The 27871-nt window shown below is 46.9% G+C and overlaps 1 protein-coding gene across 2 annotated transcripts; it reads right to left on the bottom strand.

Annotated features, from left to right (window-relative positions):
- Nucleotides 1-610: 610 nt before the first annotated feature.
- Nucleotides 611-27871, bottom strand: GGT1 (gamma-glutamyltransferase 1). 2 transcript variants are annotated; one of them, XM_065417528.1, is made up of 12 exons: nt 27696-27871; nt 26610-26749; nt 26260-26340; nt 24155-24347; nt 23520-23677; nt 20961-21110; nt 20142-20278; nt 19258-19445; nt 16052-16179; nt 14725-14837; nt 6395-6508; nt 611-2408 (listed from the first exon to the last, which is right to left on the bottom strand). In XM_065417528.1, the coding sequence occupies exons 1-12, from the start codon at nt 27869-27871 to the stop codon at nt 2265-2267; spliced, it is 1722 nt and encodes a 573-aa protein (XP_065273600.1). In that variant the 3' UTR covers nt 611-2264. The 2 variants fall into 2 exon arrangements, with proteins under 2 accessions (XP_065273600.1, XP_065273601.1); XM_065417529.1 differs by having other exon boundaries at nt 26260-26349; nt 26622-26749.

Below are 27871 nucleotides of genomic sequence, written 5' to 3'. Positions count from 1 at the left end.
ATCATAACATGTCAATGCACATTTATGGATTTATTTATTTTTTAAACATAATCAGTGCAACTCCGTTCAAATCTTTGACAAATCATTTTGGCACTTGTTTGTCAGCTAGAAAATAAGTCATATTGAGGTTTCTGTACCATCAAAGCAACACACTGACAGCTAAACCTTGACATACTGTGGAAAAAGTTTGAGAATCTTGCCCGGTTGCAAAAGGACCTATATAGAATGGGACAGGAAATGAATTCAACTGATATTTTTCATGAAGAAAAAAAAAAGGAGATTGAAAAAGCAAGTTTTCATCCCAAAATATTTAAGAAATTAAATTTTGGTAACTGCAAAATCTGAGCATTTTCAAAGACAAACATTTGTTTTCATCAGAAATTCTCAGAGGAAAAAGTCAGTTCCTGACCTACTCCACACCTAAAGAATTTAGGAACACAATTGCCATTGACTGTGGGAACTGTGCTCCTAAATCTTTTGGGGTATACTTTCTGAATGACCTGGCATTTATTTCGTTATTAGTATTGAGGATTTGGGGGGGGGGGGGCTTGTTTTAAAATACAAGTGAACAAATACTTGAGCTTGTTCTTTAGAGGGCTACTTCAGGTTAACATTCATTTTCAGTGAAGTCTTGTTTGTATTACTAATGCCACCAGTTATTGCAACTGAATAGATTTTTAAAATCCTGTTTAGACCAGTTATATTTTAGTTCTTGGATTTCACCCAACTCCAACAGACAATGGAGAGAGTAGCAGGCTGCCGGTTTGACAATTTGTTTGTGCCCATCCTGTAAGGTACCAAGGGCTTCTGAAAGCTACTGACCAGCCTCACCTCTGGTGGGGAGACTTCAGTAGGCAGCGAGGGTGCTCAGGCCTTATTTACCCACCTTGCATCTCAAATCCAAATGAATGAACCCAAGCTCTGAAGGTGGTGAATATTCTTATTTCTGTTATAAAGATGGCTAAAGTCACAAGCAACTCAAAAGTTTAAGGGACACACAGTTGGCTGAACCCACAGCTTCACACTCATCTAAGGACACAACTTCTGCAATATTCAAGTCTTTGGGGTAAGCTGCAGGTAAGAAAGAAAAATCCATGTATTCAACTGCATCAAATTTGGAGTTTAAGGATGGGCACTCTGCACCCCGCCACATCCCTTATAGAAAGATCTTTTTTTAGCTGCTAGACACCATATCACAGTGATATAACCAAACCGACCCCTCCGAAGTTGTGCTTTGTAACTGAAAGACAAGATACCATGCTTCCCTGGCTGTCAGTAGTTTATACCATGATATTCAGCTTTAAATGCTTCCTTTCTTTTTCCTTTGGACTCTAGGAATTTGCATGCTGTCAGAAGGGATAATAGTGAGAGACAAATTGGAGACTCCTGGGGTGAGGGGAGAAGGGAAGACGCATCACGGATAAGGGAGCCTTGTCCCTATTTTCTGGCACCTGAAGGAGTTGCACCAAGGAGCCAAATTGCTGCAGTGCCTCAGTCATATAGAGCCTCCCGATTCGTTGTGGACACGTGTACTGTACAGGTGAAAGCAGGGATGTTTACCTCCATAGGCCTGTAATTCTTTTTCAGCATAAATTAAACAGGTAGCCTCTGTCTTCCCTTTACAGCTTTTGAACAGATATCAAAAACAAACAAAAGACATTGGCACCATCACTTCTTCAGCTACCCAGTCATGCCTCAAACTCCTGAAATGAGAAGCAAGACGATAGTCTGTTAAGAAAATGGGTGAGGGTGTGGAAAAGGGTTATCCCAATCACTCTTCAGACTGTAGCTCGGGTGTACTGCTTTACAGTGTAGAGTTGCCAGCACCTTGCATCCCATTCACAGTCCAGCATTCATGTCTCACGGGAAGGCGGTCACTTCTAGAGGACAGACCAGGACAGCCACTGGCTGGATAAAGCTGAAAACTAAAGGAACACTTTCTACAGCTGGGGCTTTGGGCCTTCCAAATGCTGTGCACTCAATCCCTGGTGAGCAGGAGGAGGGACTAGACCCTTTAGGTAGGTGCTGTATATTCTGGGAGATTTGTGTTTCTTCTTAGCACACTGGTCTGTTGTAAGGCACTTTTCAGTAATGACCCTCGATAACCTCTGTCCAGATCCATTAGCAGAACCACAGGCAAATTCATTCTTTCCTGTGACAGTCCCTGAGTTGCAGTGCTCAAGTATTCCCTCCCCCCTCTCCCCAAATGTAAGCTGGTCACTAGAGCTGCAAAGAAGCAGGCTGTCAGAGCAGCTCGAGCGACTTCAGTAGCCTGCTGGGAAGCCACCTTTCCGGGAATCAGACACAGCAGCCCAGCCATCAGCAGTCCACAGAATGGCCTGGACGACGGCGCTACTGTTAGTCCGCTTGATATCGTGTTTCCTCTTCTTTAGTTCCTCTTCTATGCCCTGGAATGCAGAGAGAAGGGGTAAACACACAACAGGAGAGGCCCCGAAGGATGCACACAGAGTTACACAGTACGTGCAATGTACCTCACTTGCAACACACAAGTATACTGGACTGCTGAGCTGCCCCTCTGCTGCTGGTAGCTCCACGCAGAAACCTGTTCCACCATCTCCACCCTCCCACTCCTCCAACCAGCTACCTCCTTTCTCCGGCTTTCCAAGGGGTTTTGCTACAACGTGACAGAAAGCAATTCTTGATGTAATCCTAAATGGAGCATAGGGTCTGGTTCAAGAGGTGAATATAGCTGAACCACTTGGTAATAAGCAACCATAATATAATTAAATGTAACATCCCTGTGGGGGTGGTGGGACACCAAATAAGCCCACCACAGTAGCATTTAATTTCAAAATGGGGAACTGCACAAAAAAGAGGCAGCTAGTTAAACAGAAATTAAAAGGTACAGTCCCAAAAGTGAAATGCCTGCAAGCTGCATGGAAACTTAAAAAACACCATAATAGAGGCTTAAATTAAATGTATACCTCACATAAAAAAACATAGTAAGAGGCCCCAAAAAGTGCCACCGTGGCTAAACAAAGTAAAAGAAGCAGTTAGAGGCATAAAGGCATCCTTTAATAATTGGAAGTTAAATCCCATCGAAGAAAATAGAAAAGGAGCATAAACTCTGGCAAGTCAAGTGTAAAAGTATAATTAGGCAGGCCAAAAAAGAATTTGAAGAGCAACTAGCCACAGACTCAAAAAGTAACAGGAAAAGCAGGATGCCTGCCAAACAATCAGTGGGGACACTGGACGATCAAGGTGCTAACAAAGCACTCAAAGGAGATGAAGCCATTGCGGAGAAATTAAATGAATTTTTTGCATCAGTCTTCACTGTGGAGGATGTGAGGGAGATTCCCAAACCTAAACTATTCTTTTTAGGTGACAAATCTGAGGAACTGTCCCAGATTGAGGTGTCATTAGAGGAGGTTTTGGAACAGATTGATAAACAACAGTAATAAGTCACCAGGACCAGCTGGTATTCACCCAAGAATTCTGAAGGAACTCAAATGTGAAATTGCAGAACTACTAACTGTGGTTTGTAACCTATCATTTAAATCAGCCTCTGTACCAGATGACTGGAGGATAGCTCATGTGACACCAATTTATAAAAAAGGCTCCAGAGGCAATCCTGGCAATTATATGCCGGTAAGCCTAACTTCAGTACTGGGCAAACTGGTTGAAACTATAGTAAAGAATGGAATTGTCAGACACATAGATGAACATGATTTGCTGGGGAAGTGTCAACATGATTTTTTGTAAAGGGAAATCATGCCTCACCAATCTAACTAAAATTCTTTGAGGGGGTCAACAAGCATGTGGGCAAGGGTGATCCAGTGGAGATAGTGTACTTTGATTTTCAGAAAGCCTATGATAAGGTCCCTCACCAAAGGCTCTTAAGCAAAGTAAGCAGTCATGGGATAAGAGGGAAGGTCCTCTCATGGATCAGTAACTGGTTAAAAGATAGGAATAAATGGTCAGTTTTCAGAATGGAGAGAAGTAAATAGTGGTGTCCCCCAAGGGTCTATACTGGGACCAGTCCTATTCAACATATTCATAAATGATCTGGAAAAAGGAGTAAACAGTGAGTTGGCAAAATTTGCAGGATGATACAAAATTATTCAAGATAGTGAAGTCCAAAGCAGACTACGAAGAGCTACAAAGGATTCTCACAAAACTGGGTGACTGGGCAATAAAATGGCAGATGACATTCAATGTGGATAAAGGCAAAAGAATGCACATTGTATGAGCTTGGGAAACCCATGCGTGCAGTTCAGCGATGTGCTTTGTACAGAGAGGAAACATAAGCAGGAAGCAGAATGGACCACAAAAGCAGAACTGCAGTGGGTCTGGGGGTCTTTATAGATCCTGCCCAACATGTGCTTTAGAGGTGGAATTCAGAATCCCAGATCCCAGTTGCTCAGCTGAGCCCTTATGGCTCTAAATAAAAAGGGCAAAACCTTAGGGCATTTGAAGTTAGTGTCAGAATTTTGCATTTCTCTGTATCTAGACCACACATACCCCCCTATCACTCTGCAGTGCCCAAACAGGGACAGCAACAGCCGTTATCAGAGGAAGCAGAGCACTAGAGTGAGAGATCTTGGCGTCATTGTGGATAGTTTCCAAAAACATCTGCTCCATGTGCAGCTGCAGTCAAAAAAGCTAACAGAATATTAGGAAGCATTAGGAAAGGGACAGAGAAGACAGAAAATATCATAATGCCTCTATAAAAATCCATGGTACACCCACATCTTGAATACTCTGGTCAGATCTGGTTGCCCCATCTCAAAAAAGATATATTAGACTTGGAAAAGGTACAGAGAAGGGCAACAAAAATGATTAGGGGTATGGAACAGCTTCTGTATGAAGAGATTAAAAAGATGGACTTTTCAGCTTGGAAAAGAGATGACTGAGGGGTGGGGGATATGATAGAGGTTTATAACATCTTGACTGGTGTGGAGAAAGCGAATAAAGTGTTATTTACTCCTTTACAGAATGCAAGAACTAGGGGTCATTAATAGGGAAATTAATGGGCTGCAGGTTTAAAATTTAAAAAAGGAAGTATTTCTTCACACAACACATAGTCAACCTGTGGGACTCTTTGTTGTGAAGGCCAAAACTATAACAGGGTTCAAAAAAATAACTAGAGAAATTAATGGATAGGTCTATCGATGGCCACTAGCCAGGATGGGCCGGGGTGCAACACCATGCTCTGAGTGTCCCTAGCCTCTGTTTGCCAGAAGTTGGGAATGGACAGGGGGTGGATCACTTGATGATTGCCTGTTCTGTTCATTCCCTTTGAAGCACCTGGCACTGGCCACTGTCAGTAGACAGGATATTGGGCTAGATGGACCTTTGGTCTGACCCAGTAGGGCCATTTTATGTAAGTGAAACATTTTGAACACTACAGCCCGTCACGTCCATTCATGAGCTCCTCATCCATGCCACTTCAAGTTTTGTAGGCAAACTGCCTCACTCCAGTCAACTGACTAGTTCTGAGGTTGACAGGGTGTTTTTGTGGCTTTTACCCAAACTTGATAATGGCTATTTTAGTTGCTGCAATAACTACAGCGGAAGCCCCTTTAGCTCTCCACAGATAGAAAAGGGGTTTCTGGACACAGTGTTTCTAGTGTGATGAACAAAGCAGGTTTTGTCTGGGAAAAGCATATGTTTTTAAAGACACAAGGCCTGCAGTGTCTGCTAGAGTCGTTCAGGAGCTCTGCAGAGAAAGTGCTGATCCACATCTGCCCGCAGGACATCGGGGAGGTTAGTGTATCAGAGAAGCAGGTCTGCTGGCTTGAGTTGGGTGGTATCTGTCATTGTGAATCCAGACTGAAGCAGGTTTTACCCCAGTGTAGCAATGCATTGAGAGTACAGCAAAGGTCCCATGTAAGGACCTCTGATGGAAGTTTTCTACAGATTTCCAAGGGTGATCTCAGCACTGAATGAACATCTCCTTGGCCATCCTTCAAGTGCCATAGAACGACTCAGCTTCATACCCAACTCTTCAGGATCACGAAGAGAGAGATACATTAAGAGACAAAGCCTGTTGAAATTCACTGGGTTTGAAGTTGTTACAAACTTCATGCCTAGCCCAGGCTGAGTATTTTGAAAAGCTTTTGAGCTACGCGGGGCCAAGGACAGCATTAAATTACCTGCAGGCAAATCCAAGGGCAGCTCTGTAGTACTGGCATTTCCGGCTTTGTTTGCAGCCAAAATTCCGAGTGCAAACCCACATGGATGGGCCCTTGAACTCCGTGTGGTGGATCAAGGCCAAAGCTTTGCCCAGCTTTAATTCTTAAGCTCATAAACAGTCAGACAAACATTACGCAATGGAATATAGGGAAAACATTCCCACGGTGCCTGCGGAGACCAGGATCATGTCTGACATCATACCCCCTGCCCCAATCCCTCCCAGAGAAGACCAACAGACCTGCTCTACGTTCTGCTCCAGCTCCGTGACATTGGGAAACAGCTGATCATGAACTCGAGGTTCTTCCACAGCCTTTGTCACATCGTACCCGAACCAGAGGGATTTGATGACTGTCTGGATGAAGCAGAAAGCTGCAGCATTAGTACATGACCTGCCCCCAGAGAAATCTGTCATTGGTGTCAAGATACTGCAGTAAAAGAGAGCCAGATTCCTCAGCATGTTAGGCGTTACCTGTACAATGCTGCCTCTAAAGCTGGTTGAACGGGACACAGGAGATCACCCCAGTATACAGGGCTGCTCAGGTGATTCAGAGCCACCATAGCCCCTTCTCCACCACTCCCTGCCTTGAAGCCAGCCTGGACAAAGCTCCCTGATGCCTGGCTCATCCCTGGCTGTTCTAACTGCCACGTAGGGCTACAGGCAAACACGTTAGAAGATCTCTAGGATCAAGGACCTCAATAGCTGGCGTAAGGCAACTATTTCACAACCTCCTCTTGCCTTGCACCTCCAGATTCCAGGTGCTAGCCCCACGTGTACAACTGCTGTGCTTTGTATGAGCTTGGGAAAACCCTGCATGCAGTTCAGCGATGTGCTTTGTACAGAGAGAAAACATAAGCAGGAAGCAGACTGGACCACAAAAGCAGAACTGCAGTGGGTCTGGGCGACTTTATACAAAAGCTGTGCTTTAGAGGTGGAATTCAGAATCCCAGATCCCAGTTGCTCAGCTGAGCCCTTATGGCTCTAAATAAAAAGGGCAAAACCTTAGGGCATTCGAAGTTAGTGTCTGAATTTTGCACTTCTCTGTATCTAGACCACACATACCCCCCTATCACTCTGCAGTGCCCAGAGGGACAGCAACAGCCGTTATCAGAGGAAGCAGAGCACTAGGGTGACAGCTTCTTCCTGTGAAAACCATAAGACTTTGTAAGGCTGCTTCTGTAAGACGTTTGTACAGTGAATCTTGAGGATCCACATTTCTAAAGCAGACTGAAATGAAGCCGAGTTAGAGTTCCAGTACATGTAACCTGTAGCTGTGCAGCACAGCTGCCATTTGAGAGTCCTGCTTTTGTACCTGCATGAGGAGAAATGCATGAAGGGGCAGTTCCCATGCAAACCATGTAGCTCTCAGAAAGAAATATTGGATAAGTTAGGAACTTTGCATGCCTGTGATGCACGTGACCTAGATTGTCCCGTTAATTCTCAGTAAGTTATACCGAATGAGGCTCAACAGCAGCCTCTGCTGGTCTTCTGTTAAAGTGTACTTGGACCATTATCACCCCAAAGCAGGGCACACCAGGAAAGCTACCTCAGAAGCTTGGAACATTGTACCAAATCTGACTTGGATTCTTTACCGCCAAGGACAGTAGACGACTGTATTTGCTAACCAAGTGTTATTGACCCACTAACTCTTTCAGCAACCAAAAAAAAAAAAAAATATTCACCCTTTTGCACTCAGGAAAATCTCATGCAAAGAGACAGATACAAATATTCATGTGCTCAGGAATGTACACAAGTACGGGGTTTAGTGTAAACAACTGTGGGTTGTACGCACACACAGGTGCTTTTTAAAGTAGCCTTTTTAAATGCCTCCAAAAGCTTAAGGCATTGTGTAGGCACTCAGCAAACTTGTTTTTTTTGAGATCATGCTACATTAGTTATATTATTCATAGATTCATAGATTCTAGGACTGGAAGGGACCTCGAGAGGTCATCGAGTCCAGTCCCCTGCCCGCATGGCAGGACCAAATACTGTCTAGACCATCCCTGATAGACATTTATCTAACCTACTCTTAAATATCTCCAGAGATGGAGATTCCACAACCTCCCTAGGCAATCTATTCCAGTGTTTAACCACCCTGACAGTTAGGAACTTTTTCCTAATGTCCAACCTAGACCTCCCTTGCTGCAGTTTAAACCCATTGCTTCTTGTTCTATCCTTAGAGGCTAAGGTGAACAAGTTTTCTCCCTCCTCCTTATGACACCCTTTTAAATACCTGAAAACTGCTATCATGTCCCCTCTCAGTCTTCTCTTTTCCAAACTAAACAAACCCAATTCTTTCAGCCTTCCTTCATAGGTCATGTTCTCAAGACCTTTAATCATTCTTGTTGCTCTTCTCTGGACCCTTTCCAATTTCTCCACATCTTTCTTGAAATGCGGTGCCCAGAACTGGACACAATACTCCAGCTGAGGCCTAACCAGAGCAGAGTAGAGCGGAAGAATGACTTCTCGTGTCTTGCTCACAACACACCTGTTAATACATCCCAGAATCATGTTTGCTTTTTTTGCAACAGCATCACACTGTTGACTCATATTTAGCTTGTGGTCCACTATAACCCCTAGATCCCTTTCTGCCGTACTCCTTCCTAGACAGTCTCTTCCCATTCTGTATGTGTGAAACTGATTTTTTCTTCTTAAGTGGAGCACTTTGCATTTGTCTTTGCTAAACTTCATCCTGTTTAACTCAGACCATTTCTCCAATTTGTCCAGATCATTTTGAATTATGACCCTGTCCTCCAAAGCAGTTGCAATCCCTCCCAGTTTGGTATCATCCGCAAACTTAATAAGCGTACTTTCTATGCCAATATGTAAGTCGTTGATGAAGATATTGAACAGAGCTGGTCCCAAAACAGACCCCTGTGGTACCCCACTCGTTATGCCTTTCCAGCAGGATTGGGAACCATTAATAACAACTCTCTGAGTACGGTTATCCAGCCAGTTATGCACCCACCTTATAGTAGCCCCATCTAAATTGTATTTGCCTAATTTATCGATAAGAATATCATGCGAGACTGTATCAAATGCCTTACTAAAGTCTAGGTATACCACATCCACAGCTTCACCCTTATCCACAAAGCTCGTTATCCTATCAAAGAAAGCTATCAGATTGGTTTGACATGATTTGTTCTTTACAAATCCATGCTGGCTGTTCCCTATCACCTTACCACCTTCCAAGTGTTTGCAGATGATTTCCTTAATTACTTGCTCCATTATCTTCCCTGGCACAGAAGTTAAACTAACTGGTCTGGTTTCCTGGGTTGTTTTTATTTCCCTTTTTATAGATGGGCACTATATTTGCCCCTTTTCCAGTCTTCTGGAATCTCTCCCGTCTCCCATGATTTTCCAACGATAATAGCTAGAGGCTCAGACACCTCCTCTATTAGCTCCTTGAGTATTCTAGGATGCATTTCATCAGGCCTTGGTGACTTGCAGGCATCTACCTTTTCTAAGTGATTTTTAACTTGTTCTTTTTTTATTTTATCTGCTAAACCTACCCCCTTCCCATTAGCATTCACTATGTTAGGCATTCCTTCAGACTTCTTGGTGAAGACCGAAACAAAGAAGTCATTAAGCATCTCTGCCATTTCCAAGTTTCCTGTTACTGTTTCTCCCTCTTCACTAAGCAGTGGGCCTACCCTGTCTTTGGTCTTCCTCTTGCTTCTAATGTATTGATAAAAAGTCTTCTTGTTTCCCTTTATTCCCGTAGCTAGTTTGAGCTCATTTTGTGCCTTTGCCTTTCTAATCTTGCCCCTGCATTCCTGTGTTGTTTGCCTATATTCATCCTTTGTAATCTGTCCTAGTTTCCATTTTTTATATGACTCCTTTTTATTTTTTAGATCATGCAAGCTCTTGTGGTTAAGCCAAGGTGGTCTTTTGCCACATTTTCTATCTTTCCTAACCAGCGGAATAGCTTGCTTTTGGGCCCTTAATAGTGTCCCTTTGAAAAACTGCCAACTCTCCTCAGTTGTTTTTCCCCTCAGTCTTGATTCCCATGGGACCTTACCTATCAGCTCTCTGAGCTTACCAAAATCTGCCTTCCTGAAATCCATTGTCTCTATTTTGCTGTTCTCCCTTCTACCCTTCCTTAGAATTGCAAACTCTATGATTTCATGATCACTTTCACCCAAGCTGCCTTCTACTTTCAAATTCTCAACGAGTTCCTCCCTATTTGTTAAAATCAAGTCTAGAACAGCTTCCCCCCTAGTAGCTTTTTCAACCTTCTGAAATAAAAAGTTGTCTGCAATGCAGTCCAATAATTTGTTGGATAGTCTGTGCCCCGCTGTGTTATTTTCCCAACATATATCCGGATAGTTGAAGTCCCCCATCACCACCAAATCTTGGGCTTTGGATGATTTTGTTGCTTAAAAAAAGCCTCATCCACCTCTTCCACCTGGTTAGGTGACCTGTAGTAGACTCCTAGCATGACATCTCCCTTGTTTTTTACCCCTTTTAGCTTAACCCAGAGACTCTCAACACTTCCATCTCCTATGTCCATCTCTACCTCAGTCCAAGTGTGTACATTTTTAATATATAAGGCAACACCTCCTCCCTTTTTCCCCTGTCTATCCTTCCTGAGCAAGCTGTACCCATCCACACCAACATTCCAATCATGTGTATTATCCCACCAAGTTTCAGTGATGCCAACAATGTCATAGTTGTATTTATTTATTAGCACTTCCAGTTCTTCCTGCTTATTACCCATACTTCTCGCATTTGTATATAGGCATCTAAGATACTGGTTTGTTCTTTCCTCCCAGTTTTGTCCTGACCCTCCTTTCTCTCTGCCAATATAGCCCACACTCCCTCTCGTTTCTGACCCATCTCCCAGGTCTCCATGTTCCCCACTTACCTGTGGGATAATTATAATAAAGTGCATGGCCGAAAAAAGTGACTTCTGCACACAGCATAGTGGTACACCTGACGCTTCTAAAATGAAGGTTTTCTATTGCAGATACCGTTTTCCATTGTAACAGTGTTGTGAGGGTTAGGATAGCAGCCTTCATTATGCATTTCTACATTTGTTAGGGTTATAACTTTAATGTACACTAACCATTTTGTATTGATTGGATTATATATGTATATATATACTTGCCAGAGCAGTGTCCTGCTCGGTTGAGTAATTGTATTAAGTTCTGTAGAAACATAAAGCATGCATTTAGAATAACGTCCAAGTCAAAGGAATTTGGTATGTCCTGGTCTCCAGAGCACAGTGGAATGATTCAGCTGGGACGTACGCTAGGGCTCCGTATAGCTGCAGCTAACCCCAGGGCCGGCGCTTCCATTTAGGTGACCTAGGCGGTTGCCTAGGGCACCAGGATTTGGGGGGGCGGCATTTTGCCGCCCTCGGCAGCAATTCGGCGGCGGGGGGTCCTTCCGCGCTCCGGGTCTTCGGCGGCAATTCTGCAGCGGGTCCTTCACTCACTCCAGGACCCACCGCCGAAGTGCCCCGAAGACCGGGAGCGTGGAAGGACCCCCCCGCCGCAGAATTGCTGACGACGACCGGGAGCGCGGAAGGACCCCCGCCTAGGGCGCCAAAAACCTCTGGTGCTGCTCCTGGCTAACCCAGGTAGGTCCCATTAAGTAGTACTTAGCTCCTATGTAGCACTTTCACCCATAGACCCAAAGCTCTTCACAAAGATTGTCAGATGGTCATCCCCATTTTATCTATGGGGAAACTGAGGTTAGTTGATTTGCCCAAGAACAGTCAATGGCAGAGCTGGGGATAGAGCCTAGATTTCTGAACTCCATCCCAGTTGTGAGGTTACATTATGGCTGTTTTCTTGTGTGACGTGCTCACTAGGACGTTCTCCATGGAAACAAAGCATGTCGATCACACAAGATGGGAGACAGTAGCCTGGAATTCAGCAACACTGAAAAGGACATATCTACCCATGAACCCTAAGTGAACATGAGCTCTGAGTGCGATGCTGTAACTGAGGCCTGGTCCACACAGGGCCGGCTCTGGCTTTTTTGCCGCCCCAGGCAAAAAAGCCTCCGCCGCCCCCCCCCCCGTGGGGGGGGGGTGCGGCGAGCCCCGGGGGGGGCTCCGCTCTCCCGCCGGGGGGAGGGCGGCCGGAGCCCCGGGGGGAGGGCGCCGGAGGGGAGGGCGGCCGGAGCCCTGGGAGGAGGGCGGCGAGCCCCGGTGGGGGCTCGGCTCTCCCCGGCGGGGGCTCGGCTCTCCCCCCGGCGGCCAGAGTGCCGGGGGCAGGGCGGCGAGCCCGGGGGGGGGGGGCGGTGAGCCCCGGCGGGGGCTCCGCTCTCCCGCCGGGGGGAGGGCGGCCGGAGCCCCGGGGCGAGGCTGGCGAGCCCCGGCGGGGGCTCCGCTCTCCCCCCGGCGGCCGGGGGGAGGGCGCCGGAGGGGAGGACGGCCGGAGCCCTGGGAGGAGGGCGACGAGAGGGCGGCGAGCCCCGGCTGGGGCTCGGCTCTCCCACCCCCCTGCCCCCCCCGGCGGCCAGAGCGCCGGGGGCAGGGCGGCGAGAGGGCGGCGAGCCCCGGCTGGGGCTCGGCTCTCCCCCCGGCGGCCAGAGCGCAGGGCGGGGGGGGGGGGCGGCCGGAGCCCGGGGGGGGGGGCGGCGAGCCCCGGCGGGGGCTCCGCTCTCCCGCCGGGGGGAGGGCGGCCGGAGCCCTGGGAGGAGGGCGACGAGCCCCGGCGGGGGCTCGGCTCTCCCCCCCCCCCTGCCCCCCCCGGCGGCCAGAGCGCCGGGGGCAGGGCGGCGAGAGGGCGGCGAGCCCCGGCTGGGGCTCGGCTCTCCCCCCGGCGGCCAGAGCGCAGGGCGGGGGGGGGGGCGGCCGGAGCCCGGGGGGGGGCGGCGAGCCCCGGCGGGGGCTCCGCTCTCCCGCCGGGGTGAGGGCGGCCGGAGCCCCGGGGCGAGGGTGGCGAGCCCCGGCGGGGGCTCCGCTCTCCCCCCGGCGGCCGGGGGGAGGGCGCCGGAGGGGAGGGCGGCCGGAGCCCTGGGAGGAGGGCGACGAGCCCCGGCGGGGGCTCGGCTCTCCCCCCCCCCCTGCCCCCCCCCCCGGCGGCCAGAGCGCCGGGGGCAGGGCGGCGAGCCCCGGCGGGGGCTCGGCTCTCCCCCCGGCAGCCGCTCTCCCCCCAGCAGCCGGGGGGAGGGCGCGGGGGGGGGAGGGCGGCGAGCCCGTCTGTGGCCCCGCTCTCCCCGGCGGCCCGAGCGCCGCGCCGCCCCCCTCCAGGTGCCGCCCCAAGCACCAGCTTTGTTGCCTGGTGCCTGGAGCCGGCCCTGGGTCCACACTACCCCCCCACTTCGGACTAAGGTACGCAAATTCAGCTACGTTAATAACGTAGCTGAATTCGAAGTACCTTAGTCCGAACTTACCGCGGGTCCAGACGCTGCAGGCAGGCTCCCCCGTCGATGCCGCGTAGTCCTCTCGCTGAGCTGGAGTACCGGCGTCGACGGCGAGCACTTCCGGGATCGATCCGGGATCGATTTATCGCGTCTAGACAAGACGTGATAAATCGATCCCAGAAGATCGATCGCTTACATCCGGACCAGGAAGTAAGTATAGATGTACCCTAAGAGGGTGAACACATCCTTCATACCTAAGCAGGAGACTATCAAATAGGATGAGGGAGACCCTATTACTTCTGTATACCCCATTAGTGAGACCATTATCGGAATAGTGTCTAGTCCTGGTGTCCACGCATCAAAAAGAGTTTAGGAAAAGAGGTACAAGAATATTTGAGGTCTGGAAACCATTCCTCATAGACTGAGCTTCCTAAATCTCTCCATTGAGTTTACTCCAAGAGAAGGATAAGAGGAGACTTGATCACAGTCTATTACTACCTACATGGGGAAGAGATTCGTCAGTAAGTGGCTTTTTAATCAAGCAGGAAAAGGCATAATGGGATCATATGGTTGGACACGACAAATTCAGACAGAATTATGGTGCAGATTTTTAACAGTGATGGCAAGTAACCACTAGAAGAACTTACACAGGGAGGCTGTGGATTCTCCATCACTTGCAGTCTTTATATCCAGATGTTGTCTTAAAATATATGCTATAGTTCACACAGAAGTTATGGGCTTGATGCAGAAATTACTGGGTGAGGGTCTGCATTTTGTAGCGGGTCAGACTAGATCGTCATAATGTTTCCTTCTACCCTTAAAATTTCTGAATCTCAAGGCAATCTCATGGGAGCCTTCCCAATGAGAAGCAGGACAGAATGACTCAGGGCTGGTCCACACTACCCGCCTAATTCGGTGGGTAGAGATCGATCTTCTGGGATCGATTTATCGCGTCTCATCTGGACGCGATAGATCGATCCCAGAAGCGCTCCCCCGTCGACTGCGGAACTCCTGCTCTCCGAGAGGAGGAAGCGCTGTCGACGGGGGAGCCTGTCTGCGCCGCGTGGACCCGAAGTAAGTATTTTTAGTTCGATATAGGAAACATCGACTTCAGCTACGCTATTCTCGTAGCTGAAGTTGCGTTTCCTATATCGATCCCCCGCCCCAGTGTGGACCAGCCCTCAGCCACCTCTCCAACCTTGTCTGGCCTCTACTAACTGTCTCCTCATCCATCCCACAGAGACACGTACCAGTGCTGTTGCTGTGGTGATTTTTGTTCCTCCAGACGCACCAACCACCATCTTGATCTTATTTGTTTTATCCACTAGGATTGATGGACACATGGAGGACAGGGGCCGTTTACCTGTAAGAGTGCACACAGACATTAACTTGTAGTTAATTACATGCCCACACCACCATAGCCTGCTTAGGCTAGAAATACAGAACACTGCTACTGTTGGTCTTTTGCAGATCCCAGATCTGCTGGTTCAGCGCACAAGTCTCTCTTCAGCTGCCAAGGGGATTCTGTCATCCCCTGAACCCCCCCCCCTTTGTTGACTTTGTAGAGGGGGTAGGAGTGAGAACTACATGGGCTTTGAGCTGGCCCCTGACATATGGGCACACCTCAGCATGCCAGCTATCCAGCTGCGTGCACCCATACACTGGAGGCCAGGGTTCCGCTTCAGAACTCATCCCTGAGTAATGGGCCCTTCCTGGTCACTTTCCCGTCCGGGCGAGAACCTCTGTGGCTCTAGATCTGATTGGGGAGGCTCCCTTGCACTAAACCCCTGGCCCCCCATCTCATCTTCATTGCCCCATGAGCCACCCTTGTCACTGGCAAAAGGCAGCTTTTACATATAGGGGGTGTCCCTCTCTGACTCCACCTCACCTGTAAAAAAATGGAAACAAGGAAAGTAAAGGGAAGAGACCTGGGTTTAAAGGTTAGCAAAATAGAGTGTATTTTTTTCAGAGCTGTATTCCAAAGGTATTGTGGGGGAGGGAGAGCATACACACTGACACAAATGCATTTTAAATATTTATGCAAATTCCTTGCAGCCCGTAGATTGTTGGAATGCTGCAAGGTTGTGCACCATTCCCAGGGCCTCCCACGTTCACTCACTGCCTCCCTGATCAGCGATGTCCAAGGCTCTCTTGCAGTTGTGGAGCACGGCACTTGGATGATTTTTGAGCTCACCTTTGTGAGGGCTTCAGGCAGCTGGGGATAAGCAAGTCCCGGGTGTTTTGCTTGACACTACAGATGCTTGTGTTCCTCTTGGCCAGGCAGTGCATACAGATCACAGTAAGGAAACGTGATCTGTAGTTAATGAGCTATTATCAGTGATGCAGTATACAGAACTTGCGTGTTTCCCACATGTGAGAGGGACCTCGAGTCAGTGCAGAGTCAGGGGATGAAGTCAGTCATGATGTCAGTGAGAGGTCGGGGATGATGTCAATCATGATGTCAGTGCAGAGTCAGTGAGAGGTCAGGGGATGCTGCTCTCTAGCTGGCAGTCAGCATCGCTTTGGTATGCAAAAGGCAGCCATGATACTGGCTAAGGAGAGGGAGTGAAGTGCTACCTGGTTTGATGAAGTTTGCAGTAGAGGGAGGGACTCCGAAGCCATTGACGATGTAAGGTGAACTGAAGTCATCCATCTCATCGTTAAATATGATTCCACTCACGTTGGAGCGAACTTCTGAGCCAAAGCTAAATAGAACGAGCAGAAGGGAAGGCACGTCAAACCCAGACTCTAGGACAAGGACAAGCTTCAGGTAAATTGTAGGTCACATGAAACTAGGGCTGTCGATTAATCGCAGTTAACTCACGCGATTAACTCAAAAAAATTAACCACGATTAAAAAAAATTAATCGCAATTAATCGCAGTTTTAATCGCACTGTTAAACAATAGAATCCCAATTGAAATGTATTAAATATTTTTGGATGTTTTTCTACATTTTTAAATATATTGATTTCAATTACAACACAGAATACAAAGTGTACAGTGCTCACTTTGTATTATTTTTATTACAAATATTTGCACTGTAAAAATTATAAACAAAAGAAACAGCATTTTTAAATTCACCTTATATGCGTACTGTTTTGCAATCTCTGTATCATGAAAGTGCAATTTACAAATGTTGATTATTTTTGTTACATAACTGAACTCAAAAACAAAACAATGTAAAACTTTAGAGCCTACAAGTCCACTCAGTCCTACTTCTTGTTCCGCCAATCGCTAAGAGAAACAAGTTTGTTTACATTTATGGAAGACAATGTTGCCCGCTTCTAATTTACATCACCACCTGAAAGTGAGAACAGGCATTCGCATGGCACTTTTGTAACCAGCACTTGCAAGGTATTTACGTGCCAGATATGCTAAACATTCATATGCCCCTTCATGCTTTGGCCACCATTCCAGAGGAAATGCTTCCATGCTGATGATGCTCATTAAAAAAATAATAGTTAATTAAATTTGTGACTGAACTCCTAGGGGGAGAATGGTCTCCAGCTCTATTTTACCTGTATTCTGCCATATATTTCATGTTATAGCAGTCTCAGATGATGACTCAGCACATGTTGTTCATTTTACGAACACTTTTGCTGCAGATCTGACAAAATGCAAAGAGGTACCAATGTGAGATTTCTAAAGATAGCTACAGTACTCGACCCAAGGTTTAAGAATCTGAAGTGCCGTCCAAAATCTGAGAGGGACGAGGTGTGGAGCCTGCTTTCAAAAATCTTAAAAGAGCAACACTCCGATGCGGAAACTACAGAACCCAAACCACCAAAAAAGAAAATCAACCTTCTGCTGGTGGCATCTGACTCAGATAATGAAAATGAACATGCGTCAATCCGCACTGCTTTGGCTCGTTATCGAGCAGAACCGGTCATCAGCATGGACGCATATCCTATGGAATGGTGGTTGAAGCATGAAAGGACATATGACTCTTTAGCGCATCTGGCACGTATATATCTTGTGATGCCAGCTACAACAGTGCCATGCGAACGTCTGTTCTCACTTTCAGGTGACATTTTAAACAAGAGGAGGGCAGCATTAAACAAACTTGTTTGTCTGAGCGATTGGCTGAACAAGAAATAGGACTGAATGGGCTTGTAGGCTCTAAAGTTTTACATTGTTTTATTTTTTAATGCAGTTATTTTTTTGTACATAATTCTACGTTTGTAAATTCAACTTTCATGATAAAGAGATTGCACTACAATACTTGTATTAGGTGAATTGAAAAATACTTTTTTTTTGTTTATTACAGTGCAAATATTTGTAATCAAAAATAAATACAAAATGAGCACTGTACACTTTGTATTCTGTGTTGTCATTGAAATCAATATATTTGAAAATGTAGAAAACATCAAAAAATATTTTAATAAATGGTATTCTATTATTGTTTAACAGTGTGATTAATTGCGATTAATTTTTTTAATCGCTTGACAGCCCTACATGAAACTATTGTATCTCAGAGTGAGACCTCACCGCCCTGCAAGGAACAGGCCTGCACTCAGAGAGTGCCTAGCAGACTAACAGAGGGACATTAACCTACCCCTGGATCTCACTTGGGGGAGCCAGTTCTCCTCTGCCTTTCACGTGGTGGTGTAACCTCTGTACAGGAGACACTGCCATCCACATGAGTGGGAAACTCTATTTATAGCCACATTGCATGTGTAACTATCCCAGGTTTGATCAGGAACCAGATTTCCCAAAGCAGGGGCCAAACCAAGCCTCCAAATATCCAAATGTGCCTAAATGTGTGGGTTGCACTCCGGCTCCAAACCGCCCTAGGGGTAGAGGTGCTCCAGTACAACCCATCATGGAGATAGGATTGAGTTGCAAGCTCGGATCCAGACCCATCTCTACCAGAAAAGAGGCGGTATTTTACCAGAACGCCACGGCAGCAACATGTACTTTGTTTACATTTTCTCATTATTGATTAAATCACTCGGCAACCGAATAAACTGCAATCACCTTTATGACCCGCTAGTGTCTCACACCCGATTCATTCAGTGATGCCACAGCCCAACACTTGACACATTACAGGCATTTCGATAGGTTGGATTTGACCTCACCAGGTGAATCAGGCAGGAAAGGTTCACGCTGAGCAGAGGGGAGGAAAGGCCATCCTGGCTGCAGTCTGGTAATTCAGGATAAAGCCTCTGTTTACTAACTAAAGAACTCTCTTAATAGCCAATAACAGCGCAACACTCAGTGTGCTGGTAATGGGCAGAGCAGCTGCAGTAACTATACTTCCTTTGTTACGACAGAAGGAAAGAAAGAAACAGGAAGAGTCTGATAATGTAAGGAAACGTTAATTGAAAAGAGGTACTTGAGTGCGGTAGGGGATTCCCTGACGGCAAAGCTAAGGGACAAAGGGGGTGGAATAGGTCATTGCAAACTTAAACAAGAGTGGGCTTGAATGAAGCATAATGGAGGCCTCTAGTCCTTATATCTTATGTGTCCTACTCAATAGCATGGGACTCAGCATTAAGCGCCTGACCTGTAAAGTGCCCTCAGCTCCCGTGGATTTCAATGATTGAGGGGGCTCAGCATCTGGCAGGACTAGACCAGAGAAAAGTATAGAATCTAGAAGTCCAGTTCAAGTCTTACCAGAACAGTGGCACCTATATGACTCCCATAAAGGGAGTTCCAGTCAGCAATTCCTCTACCAACGACTAACCCACTATGGAGATACCAGTCCAGTGATGTTTATACCAACCACAGAACCACTATGAAGACGGTAGAGGCCTACATGGAAATAACGTCTGAACTCATACTATTGGTTGATGGTGCTGGTGGCGGACACAGCACTGCCATCATCAGCCACAACGGAGAGATGGGATGTACCGGCATTATCTGGAGTGTAGTACTCTGGCTCATAGTAGTCGACTGTATGGGTGGCGTTGTCAGTGATTTTCCCCCGTAGGTTATCCGCAAAGAACGCAGAGGTCATGTTCCTGATCACCTGTTAGGAGAGACAAATGCAGCTCAGTGCTATCAATAAGTTCCAGTTAAAGATGTAATTCTAGAATGCTGGAACCCTTGCGAGATGGGTCACATCAGACCTTGAAAAACTGGGGAGAATCCAGCAAGGAAGCCACTGGCTTTCCATTGTCTGGAATCCTTTGTTCCATGCTGCTAGGCCAGCACGTCAAGCTTCCATAAAGAGAACGCTGCACACACCGACACTAATATCACTGAGGCCAGTTCACGTCTTTCATAGTCAAAACACTTTATGGAAGTCCCTTGTCACCATCCCCGTGAGGTAGGCAGACAAGTGGAGTTATCCTTGTTCATAGTCTGTTATAGTTTGTATAGCGTGTTGAACATGTAACATGCTACGGAAGTGCAAAGTATTATCTATATTATGTAAATTCTACTGGCAAACCAATGGCTGCACACTGTTCACAAACACCAGTGGAAATTCCTTTTTATATCCCTGGCAGGTCACCCATGGATCAGCGGTAACATATGGCTTTACATTTGGATTCAGATCTGTGTTTCATCAACTTGCTGATGGCAAACAGAATTCTGAAGTGTCCTTGGAAATATCTGGGGTCCCCTGTCAGAGGCTGGAAGCCAATCGCCACTTGGTTTTCATAATGCTTTGGACATGCAGAAAGATCTTGCTTTTAGGACAAGTGACTTCTCTGCTCTTTACCTCCGTAATGTTGACAAATGCTGGGTCTCCCAGTAAAGTCCTCTTGGCATACGCGAAGCGGAAGGCCTCCACAATGCGGTGATAAGTCAGACCCTTTTTCTCCATGGTCGTGATACTGTCGCTGGAGAAATTAAATCCTGGCAATAGTAGATAACACATTGTGAGCACATCTGAAAGCACAGGGCCAGTGGGTGGCAAACAGGAACTGGCTCTGAAAGATGGTCAACTTGAAATCTAGTCATTTTCAGAAAAGACTCAGAAGCAAGTATTGCCCCAGCCTCTGAGCCCCAACAGCCACTGCTTGGGGTCTGACAGTCACGTTTCTTTTTTCCTTTTCTGCAGTTGCTGCATGAAAGACCCATTCAGAAAAAAACAGGCCACTGACAATACAGAGTGCTGTAAACACTTCAAAGAGAACATGTCCTCTAGTCTCTGTTAGAGTGACCTTAAGTGTTACTTGCAGGAATGGCAGGTAAGCACATTTCAAAAAGTGGGGTCACTTATAAGTTCGTGTCCCTTTCATTTCCACACATGCGGGTACCAGAGGACACCCATCAAGAGAATCCTTTTCATTCTTCAGCCCGTTCTTTCATCTGCTGAGGCCATATCCTACGTTTATGGAATTAGAGGGCTGATTCCCAGATGTACGAAGTGTTCTTCTAACAGCCTTCAATCACTGGCCACTTCAGAACTGAGGTTGATTAAGAACGCTGCTGTTTACCTACCGAGATTGCAGTGGCCGATGGGCAGCAGCGGTCTTTGGGAATCCCCAGGCTGCTATCGCCTGTAACAGTGTGGTTCACTGAGGCTCGCTCTTACCTTTCAGTATGTTGAGGATGAGTGCTAGCACTGGGCCACTCAGGGGGGCACTGGGTGTGTACATGGTGAACTCCCCGATCGTGATGTTTAAAGGATTTTCACTCAGGATCGGAGTATAATCTCTTAGGTCCTCCATTGAAATGATGCCCCCTAGAACAGAGAGAAAAGCCATCTGTGGCTCCGGGTTTACATGATCTCCAGTAGGAGGAAGAATCTATCTTCCCCCTTCCCCATCCTTGCTGTGGCTGCCAGTGGTGAGAATGCAGTGGCCTCACCATGATTGTGATCTAACCAGTGAGATTCCACAGCTTTACGGAGATAAGGGGATGTGTGAATGGAGATGGGTTTATCCCTTTTCTGACTCAGGGTCAGATCCCCAGCTGGCAAAAATCTGCATCACTCTTTGGTGAAGTTGGACTGACTTATCCCAGCCAGGGTTCTGGCCATCTGCATCTCTCATTGTGGGAGACTGGTAACATCAGGGAGCGAGCCACAGAATCCTCTTGTTTTACAAGGAGGAAAAATGCTGGTGGTGGATGCAGTCGCTTTATGCTCCCCCACAAACAGAGTGGTTGGTGCTGTCTGTTTCCAGCCTCACTGGAAAGGAACTGCAGGGTTTGCAGAGTGTGATGAAGGAAAGTGGTGGTCAACACTGTGTGAACAGGGATTATTTCTCTCTGTATTATGTCCCCTGAAAGGGACGCACTCAGAGGGTCGGAGACCATTGCTGAGGGAGCCGAGCCAGGTGGACCATACACCCGGGCTAGGAACAGTGAGTGATTTTAATTTATTTTCGCTCCAGGGCACTTTAGAACCTGTGGCCACATTTTCAAGAAAGCTCAGTGCCCAGCAGCTCCCACAGAGAACAAGGGGGGCGGGGGGCAGTTCTGAAGAGCAGGCCCCAGTTGTGGGTGCCAAGCACTTTTGATAAACTGGCCTTTGGTGGTTCAGGCACCCGAGTGCTGAGCATGGTGTGAGCTAGACAGACTCTTGTGAAGGCTCCTGACCCCAAGAGCCGACAGACCCCCGGACAGAACTGAAGGAAAATGGATGAACTAGGTGTCCCTGGCCCTCCAAACCCAAACTGAACCTGTGAGGTTCAGAGATGTGGCTGACAAGGGACAGGACATGCAAAGGTGACCCAGGCCCACCTGGAGGCTGCATCCAATTCTGATCACTTCATCTTAAGAAAAATACAGTAAAAACTGCCAGAGCTCCTGAGAAGGGCAATAAAGGTGATTACACTGCGCACAGAAAGGATAAGACAGAAGGGACTGGCGGCTTCTATGTACTGACATTGTCAAAACCGAGCCATCCCTCTTACCCCTTCTGTGCCTCAAGTTCCCCATCGTACTTTGTAAAGTGCTTTGAGAGCTGATGAAAAGTGCTATAAGCTGGGAATCATTATCCCATAATACAAGAACAGGGGGGCACTCAGTGATGTTAAAAGTCAGAGCATTTACAACCAATTGAAGGAATTACTTAAAAAAAACCAAACAGTATATAGTCAGCTGGAGGAATTCACTGCTCCGGGAGGAGAAGCACAATAGGTGGGTTACTACAGTTCTGTGAATTCCGAAGCTATGTACAATGTACTAGCTAAGCCTATGCTTCTGTCACCATTTAGTGGCCTACAGAGGGTAAGAGCCCTATTCCCACAGACAGAACAGACTAAGTTCACATGCTATGGGCCTATGTTTTTAGGTATAAGCTATTATCAGAGGTTGCATCTCAGATTAGACAGCAGACCTCTGATCTGCTATGGGAAGTCAGTACTTCCCATGAGTCTAAAAGCAAAAGATGTTTGGACCAGAGATTTCACGTAGGTTATTTCCTGGCAGGAAAAGAGTCTACACTTTTTTATTGTTCCCCCAAGATTAAATTTAATCTGGCACAAAAAATTCTCCCAATAAAATTGTTTCTCTCCAATAAGACGCTAAATCAGTGGTTCTCAACCAGGGGGTACATCAACTCATCTAGATATTTGCCTAGTTTGGCAACAGGCTACGTAAAGAGCACTAGCAAACTCAGTACAAACTAACATTTCATACAGATGGTGACGAGTTTATACTGCTCTATATACTATACACTGAAATGTAAGTACCATCTTTATATTCCAGTTGATTTATTTTATAGTAATATGGTAAAAATGAGAAAGTCAGCAATTTTTCAGTACTAGTGTGGCTATGACACTTGCATTTTTATGTCTGATTTTGTAAGCAAGTAGTTTTTAAGTGAGGTGAAACTTGGGGTATGCAAGACAAATCAGACTCTTGAAAGGGGCACAGTAGCCTGGAAAGGTTGAGAACCATTGCTCTAAATCATCAGCCCCACGACTACTGACTTATAACCAATGACTCAACTTCAGCCAGCTGCTAATGGGTTTCACTTTCTTTGGCCATTATAAGAAGTTTTGCTAAATCCGAGACTTGGTACCACAGCAAAGATTTTCATCCATGGAAGCTGAACTTCTGCAGCTCTCGGAATATGTTTGGGGAGTTTAGTTTTATATTATATATATATATAAAAAAAAAGATACTCAAGCCCCTGGTTTCTCACCTGCCTCCTTGACGTCTTTGACAATTTGGGGCGCCAGGCTCCCTGTGTAAAAGGCGTCTGCTCCCTCGTTGGCTAAAGTCTCATAGGTGTTCGCTAGTTTGGGCATCTTGATGACATCCCCCTCGTGTAGGATTGTTCCTCCTCTGCAGAACACTTCACTGCGGGGGAAAGGAAAAGAGAGTGAGGGAATTAGCTCTGACATTGAGCTTCACCATAGACACCTTTGGCTTTGAGTTGCGCAGTATGCAGGCTAACAGCTTCCGAGAGAAAACCAGCACTGCGGAGTTAGAAGACATGCTATTCACATGGTCCCCCGGACACAAGTACCAAGACAGTAATGCCAGGCCTGCTCGCTGAACAACATACACAAGGAACTCCTGCCTCAGAGTTAAAACAAACTCATCGCTCAGTGTAACCTACACTAGTGGAGAGTGGCTCTTTTTGTCCAATAGACTTGTAGCTGGTCCACATCAGAGATCAAACCTACCACAGCAGCCAGGGATGGGGCTTGTCCTTGAGCTCAAATGACAAAGGCTCATACTGCTGGTTCTGAAGTCCCTGAGTTCAAAGCTTGCTGCCACTCCAAGCAGGGGCAGTTATAATAGCACCAATGCAGGCTCCAAAGCGCTACCTACCACAGTGAGGGGTTGCTTTCAATCGCCTTCTCTTTTGACTTGATGGCTGCTGCCAGACCTTTCCCAATTGGGAACCCTTCTCTCGCCAGCTTGATGTTGGGCAGAAACAGGCTATTCCATGGCAACTTTCCATGCCGCTTATGAGCCATTTCATAGCCACGAATTTCTCCTGGAACCGCAATGGACAGGCCCCCTGAAGCAAACAGGGAAGACATTAGGCCATTCAGCAACAAACACTAAGCAAGAGCAAAGACAGAGTTGTCTTTATGTGAACTCATTTCCAGAACAAGAAGTGAAGGAGACCCCTCCATGGCCATGTCTTCACTAGAGCTGAGCTTGTTCAGTGCCAAACTGGGAGAGGAGGGGGGAGAGCAATCAGGAAAAAAATTTTGGGTTCCAGACTGGAAGTTGAGTTTCTCACCATAATGAAAAAACAAAAATAAAACAAAGTTTTATTTTTGAACAAAACATTTAATTCAGTCCAAAACATTTGGGTTTTTTTTATTATTTAAGTAAATCCATCTACATTTCTAAATGAAAACATTGTTTCAAGAAGAAAAGTCAAAATGTTTCATTTCAGAAGTGTCAAATCAAAGCATTTAGATTTTTTTTTTTTAAAGCTGAACCTACTTGCTGAATTCAGCCTGAATTCAAACACAATTTCAGTTGACTCAAAACTGCATTTTTTGGCAAATAAGAGTTTAGTCTGCAAAATGCTGCCTTGCTCTAATGTTCACTTAGCAAGGAAGCTGTTTTATGGGAATAGCCTGCATGAAACAGTTGGTTGCATCTCATGTCTTTGCAACAGTTCAGCCCACCCATACAATCATGCGGTTTGACGGAGCTGGTTTTGGTCCAGTCACTCCCTGTACGTGTTCGGGAACTCTTGAGGCAATTGCTGGTAGCAAGGGGTTTGGGGTTTTTACCCAACATGAGGCCCTGCAGTGTGGGATAGCATCACTAGAGCGAGCTGAACTGGTGAAGCAGCTTATGGCTTCCAATCAAAAAACAGGGAGAAAGACTGTCGTAAAGGACACAAATACAACCAGAGCTAAACCATAGGCCTCATTGCATCCACCTGCACTGGGATGGTTATTGGGTGTTGACACGTGGCATTGTACAAGTAACCCATGCAGATGGGATTTCAATCCATGGTTTGGTGCAACGACTTATACCTCACATAGACAGTCCCATTTTTATTGGCACCTCCCCAAATTGTAATGTATTCCTCGGATACCAGTTTTCCCCACAGAGGCTTTTCCCTTCCCCCCTCAAATACAGATGTACCCCAGCAAGAGAACTTGCTTTCCTAGGTCCCTCAAAGCATTCTGGGAAGGCAGTTGGTTTAGCTGCTTCATGTCTTTTTGATATGGTTCTGTTTCCAGCAGGAGCGCCACCAGCTTTTCTGCCGCCCTAGGCGGCAGAAGGTCCCGCCCCAAAATGCCGCACCCCACAGAGGCGGCGGAAGGTCCCGCCGCCGAAATACCGCCGTGGTCGCCGCCCCCCAAATTGTAGCGCCCTAGGCGACTGCTTAGGTCGCCTAATGGGTTGCGCCGGCCCTGGTTTCCAGTCAGGAGAATTTCTGCCTCTCCTCTGGACCCTCTAGGCCTCCAACTGGAGCCACCATTAATAAGACAGTTGAGTGATGGCTCTCACGGCAACACAAGCATTGGTGAGATCTAACAGCAGGGGCTCTTGTCTATCAGAGCATGGGGAGGAAAGTGGCAGATGTTATGCTGTTCATGGCAATACAAAATATGGCCCCTTAACAGTTGTGTATTAAGATTGATTTTCTACATTGTTCTTTGTATGAATGAGACAATGGGGGCTGTTGTGACTGACTGTCATGGACGAGACAGTACATTCTGACCTCCTGGACAAGTGAAGATACACAGCAGCAATCAGCAGGAGGTGGAAGAGATTTCTGAGGAAATTGAGGTGGTGAGAATCCCAGGTGGCTGGGTAGGGCCCACTCCAGCCACAAGATGCAGAATAGTCAGAAGTACTTTGAACCCAGGAGATATTGCAACAGTAGCTAAAGTTTGAACAGCCCAAGGATCCACTTACTGGAATCAACATGTCAGCACCATCTGACATCTCCTTACCTTTAAGGGAGAGCTCTGTGTTGTTCCCAAACATGCCCAAGGATGCATTTTTTGGAGCCACCTCTCTTGCATTAATGACTTCTACTTTCCCTTTAAAGACACAAGGAGTAAGGATGGCATCAGCTCTTCACTCTAGACACACAGCACACTGGCTTTGTGGTACTGAACCTCTGAACTGGAGTCCTACAGCACTGAGAGCTAACTCCTGCTTGGCTGGGGTGCCTGAGGCCACCCCACCTGCGTTGGTAGGGTATGATGTCTATCACACCCGCCCTGTGCTAGGATAGAATTAAAAACTTTGCTTTAAACAGAGCCGTGTCTCAAGGGTAATGCTGCCCATCATTTACGACTGACCCTCTTACCTGTGTGGGTGTAGATGGTGAGGAAGAGACCCCCTCCGATTCCCATACTGTGAGGATTCATGAGGCCCACACAGAGCAGAGCTGCAATTGCAGCATCTACTGCAGATCCTCCTTGCTGAAGGATATCCCTGCACAGGCCAAAGAGAACAAAATTATCGTCCAGCAACCGACAGCACAGCAGCCTCTTCTCCAGCACTTTCAGGACCTCCTTGTCCATGGTAGATCGCAGGGCTGCGACAGACAAGTCAGGCTTTCGTACCAGATTTGGACTGGCTACAGAGCGTCCGCCATAGAGCGAGACAAGAGAGGTGTTCTCTGTCTAAGAGATACTTTAACGTGCTGCCCGCTTTGCGGCCGGCGGCTCAGATAAGTTATGTTACACATGGCATCACCTAGTGGCTGAACATTATAAGACCGGTTTAGTGTCCCATCACAGCCGCCACTCCCTCCTCCCGCTCACAGGCTCTCAAGGGGCTGCCTGCTTCAGCACAGAGGCAGGAGGGAAGCAGTATCCAGTCGCTTTCTCAGCATTTTATTCAAGATGACAAAGATGCACCCTGGTTCAGTTTCACAGAGAAGAAGCCTGCAGACGACCGAGCTCTCCCTTGGTAGCATCATCTACTCTTGAGCGTCCCCCATCTTACGGAGTAATTTTTAAAAAGCAGCATCTCCTGCTGGTGTGGGCTGGACAGATCTACATTAAGATCAGCTTGAAAACCCTGCTGAGGTTTTCTAGAGCTGCTTATGGCATTTAGATGTCCAGTTCCCATTTAAATTTAAAGTGAGAATTGGCCACTGAAATCCCCATGGAGTCTGAAAAAATGGATTTTAAAGGTGGCTTGAAAAGTTTATTTCAGTCATTTATGTGGTTCCCATCCCTGTGGACCCATTGTACATAGCTTAGATTGTCAGCAACCATGTTTCTCAGGCATGGGGAGAAAACCAAGCATTGCAAGACTCCACAGGCAGAGAGCTAGCAAAGCAGTTCCTGAGCAAAAGCAAATAGAACAGTTTGGGTCCTTGACTTTGTTACAATAGCTAAGAGAATGTACGGACGTGAGTAAAGAGAGATACCTTCCAATTATTGAGCACTGCCCAGCGTCCGTGGCTACAGCTGCTGTCTTGTAGAGATGTCCATCCTGCGCTGGGGGCAGCGGGGCTGAGCGCAGTCCAAAGAAAAACCCCAAGAAAAGGACCAGGCCCACCAGGAAGCCAGTCAGAATCCCAACCGTCAAATAGCGCTTCTTCAT

The sequence above is a fragment of the Emys orbicularis genome, chromosome 16, assembly GCF_028017835.1.
Source record: "Emys orbicularis isolate rEmyOrb1 chromosome 16, rEmyOrb1.hap1, whole genome shotgun sequence".
Classification (NCBI taxonomy): Eukaryota; Metazoa; Chordata; order Testudines; family Emydidae; genus Emys; species Emys orbicularis.
The sequence above is the reverse complement of the archived record's forward strand: the minus strand, read 5'-3'. Positions and strand labels throughout refer to the sequence as shown.

Coding starts and splice junctions, on each gene's coding strand:
- GGT1 (XM_065417528.1), bottom strand. CDS start 27,871: ATGAAGAAGCGCTATTTGACGGTTGGGATTCTGACTGGCTTCCTGGTG. Junction 20,279..20,960: donor CATCCTCAACATACTGAAAG/GTAAGAGCGAGC, acceptor TACTATTGCCAG/GATTTAATTTCTCCAGCGAC. Junction 16,180..19,257: donor ACCAGCACCATCAACCAATA/GTATGAGTTCAG, acceptor CGTTCTATTTAG/CTTTGGCTCAGAAGTTCGCT.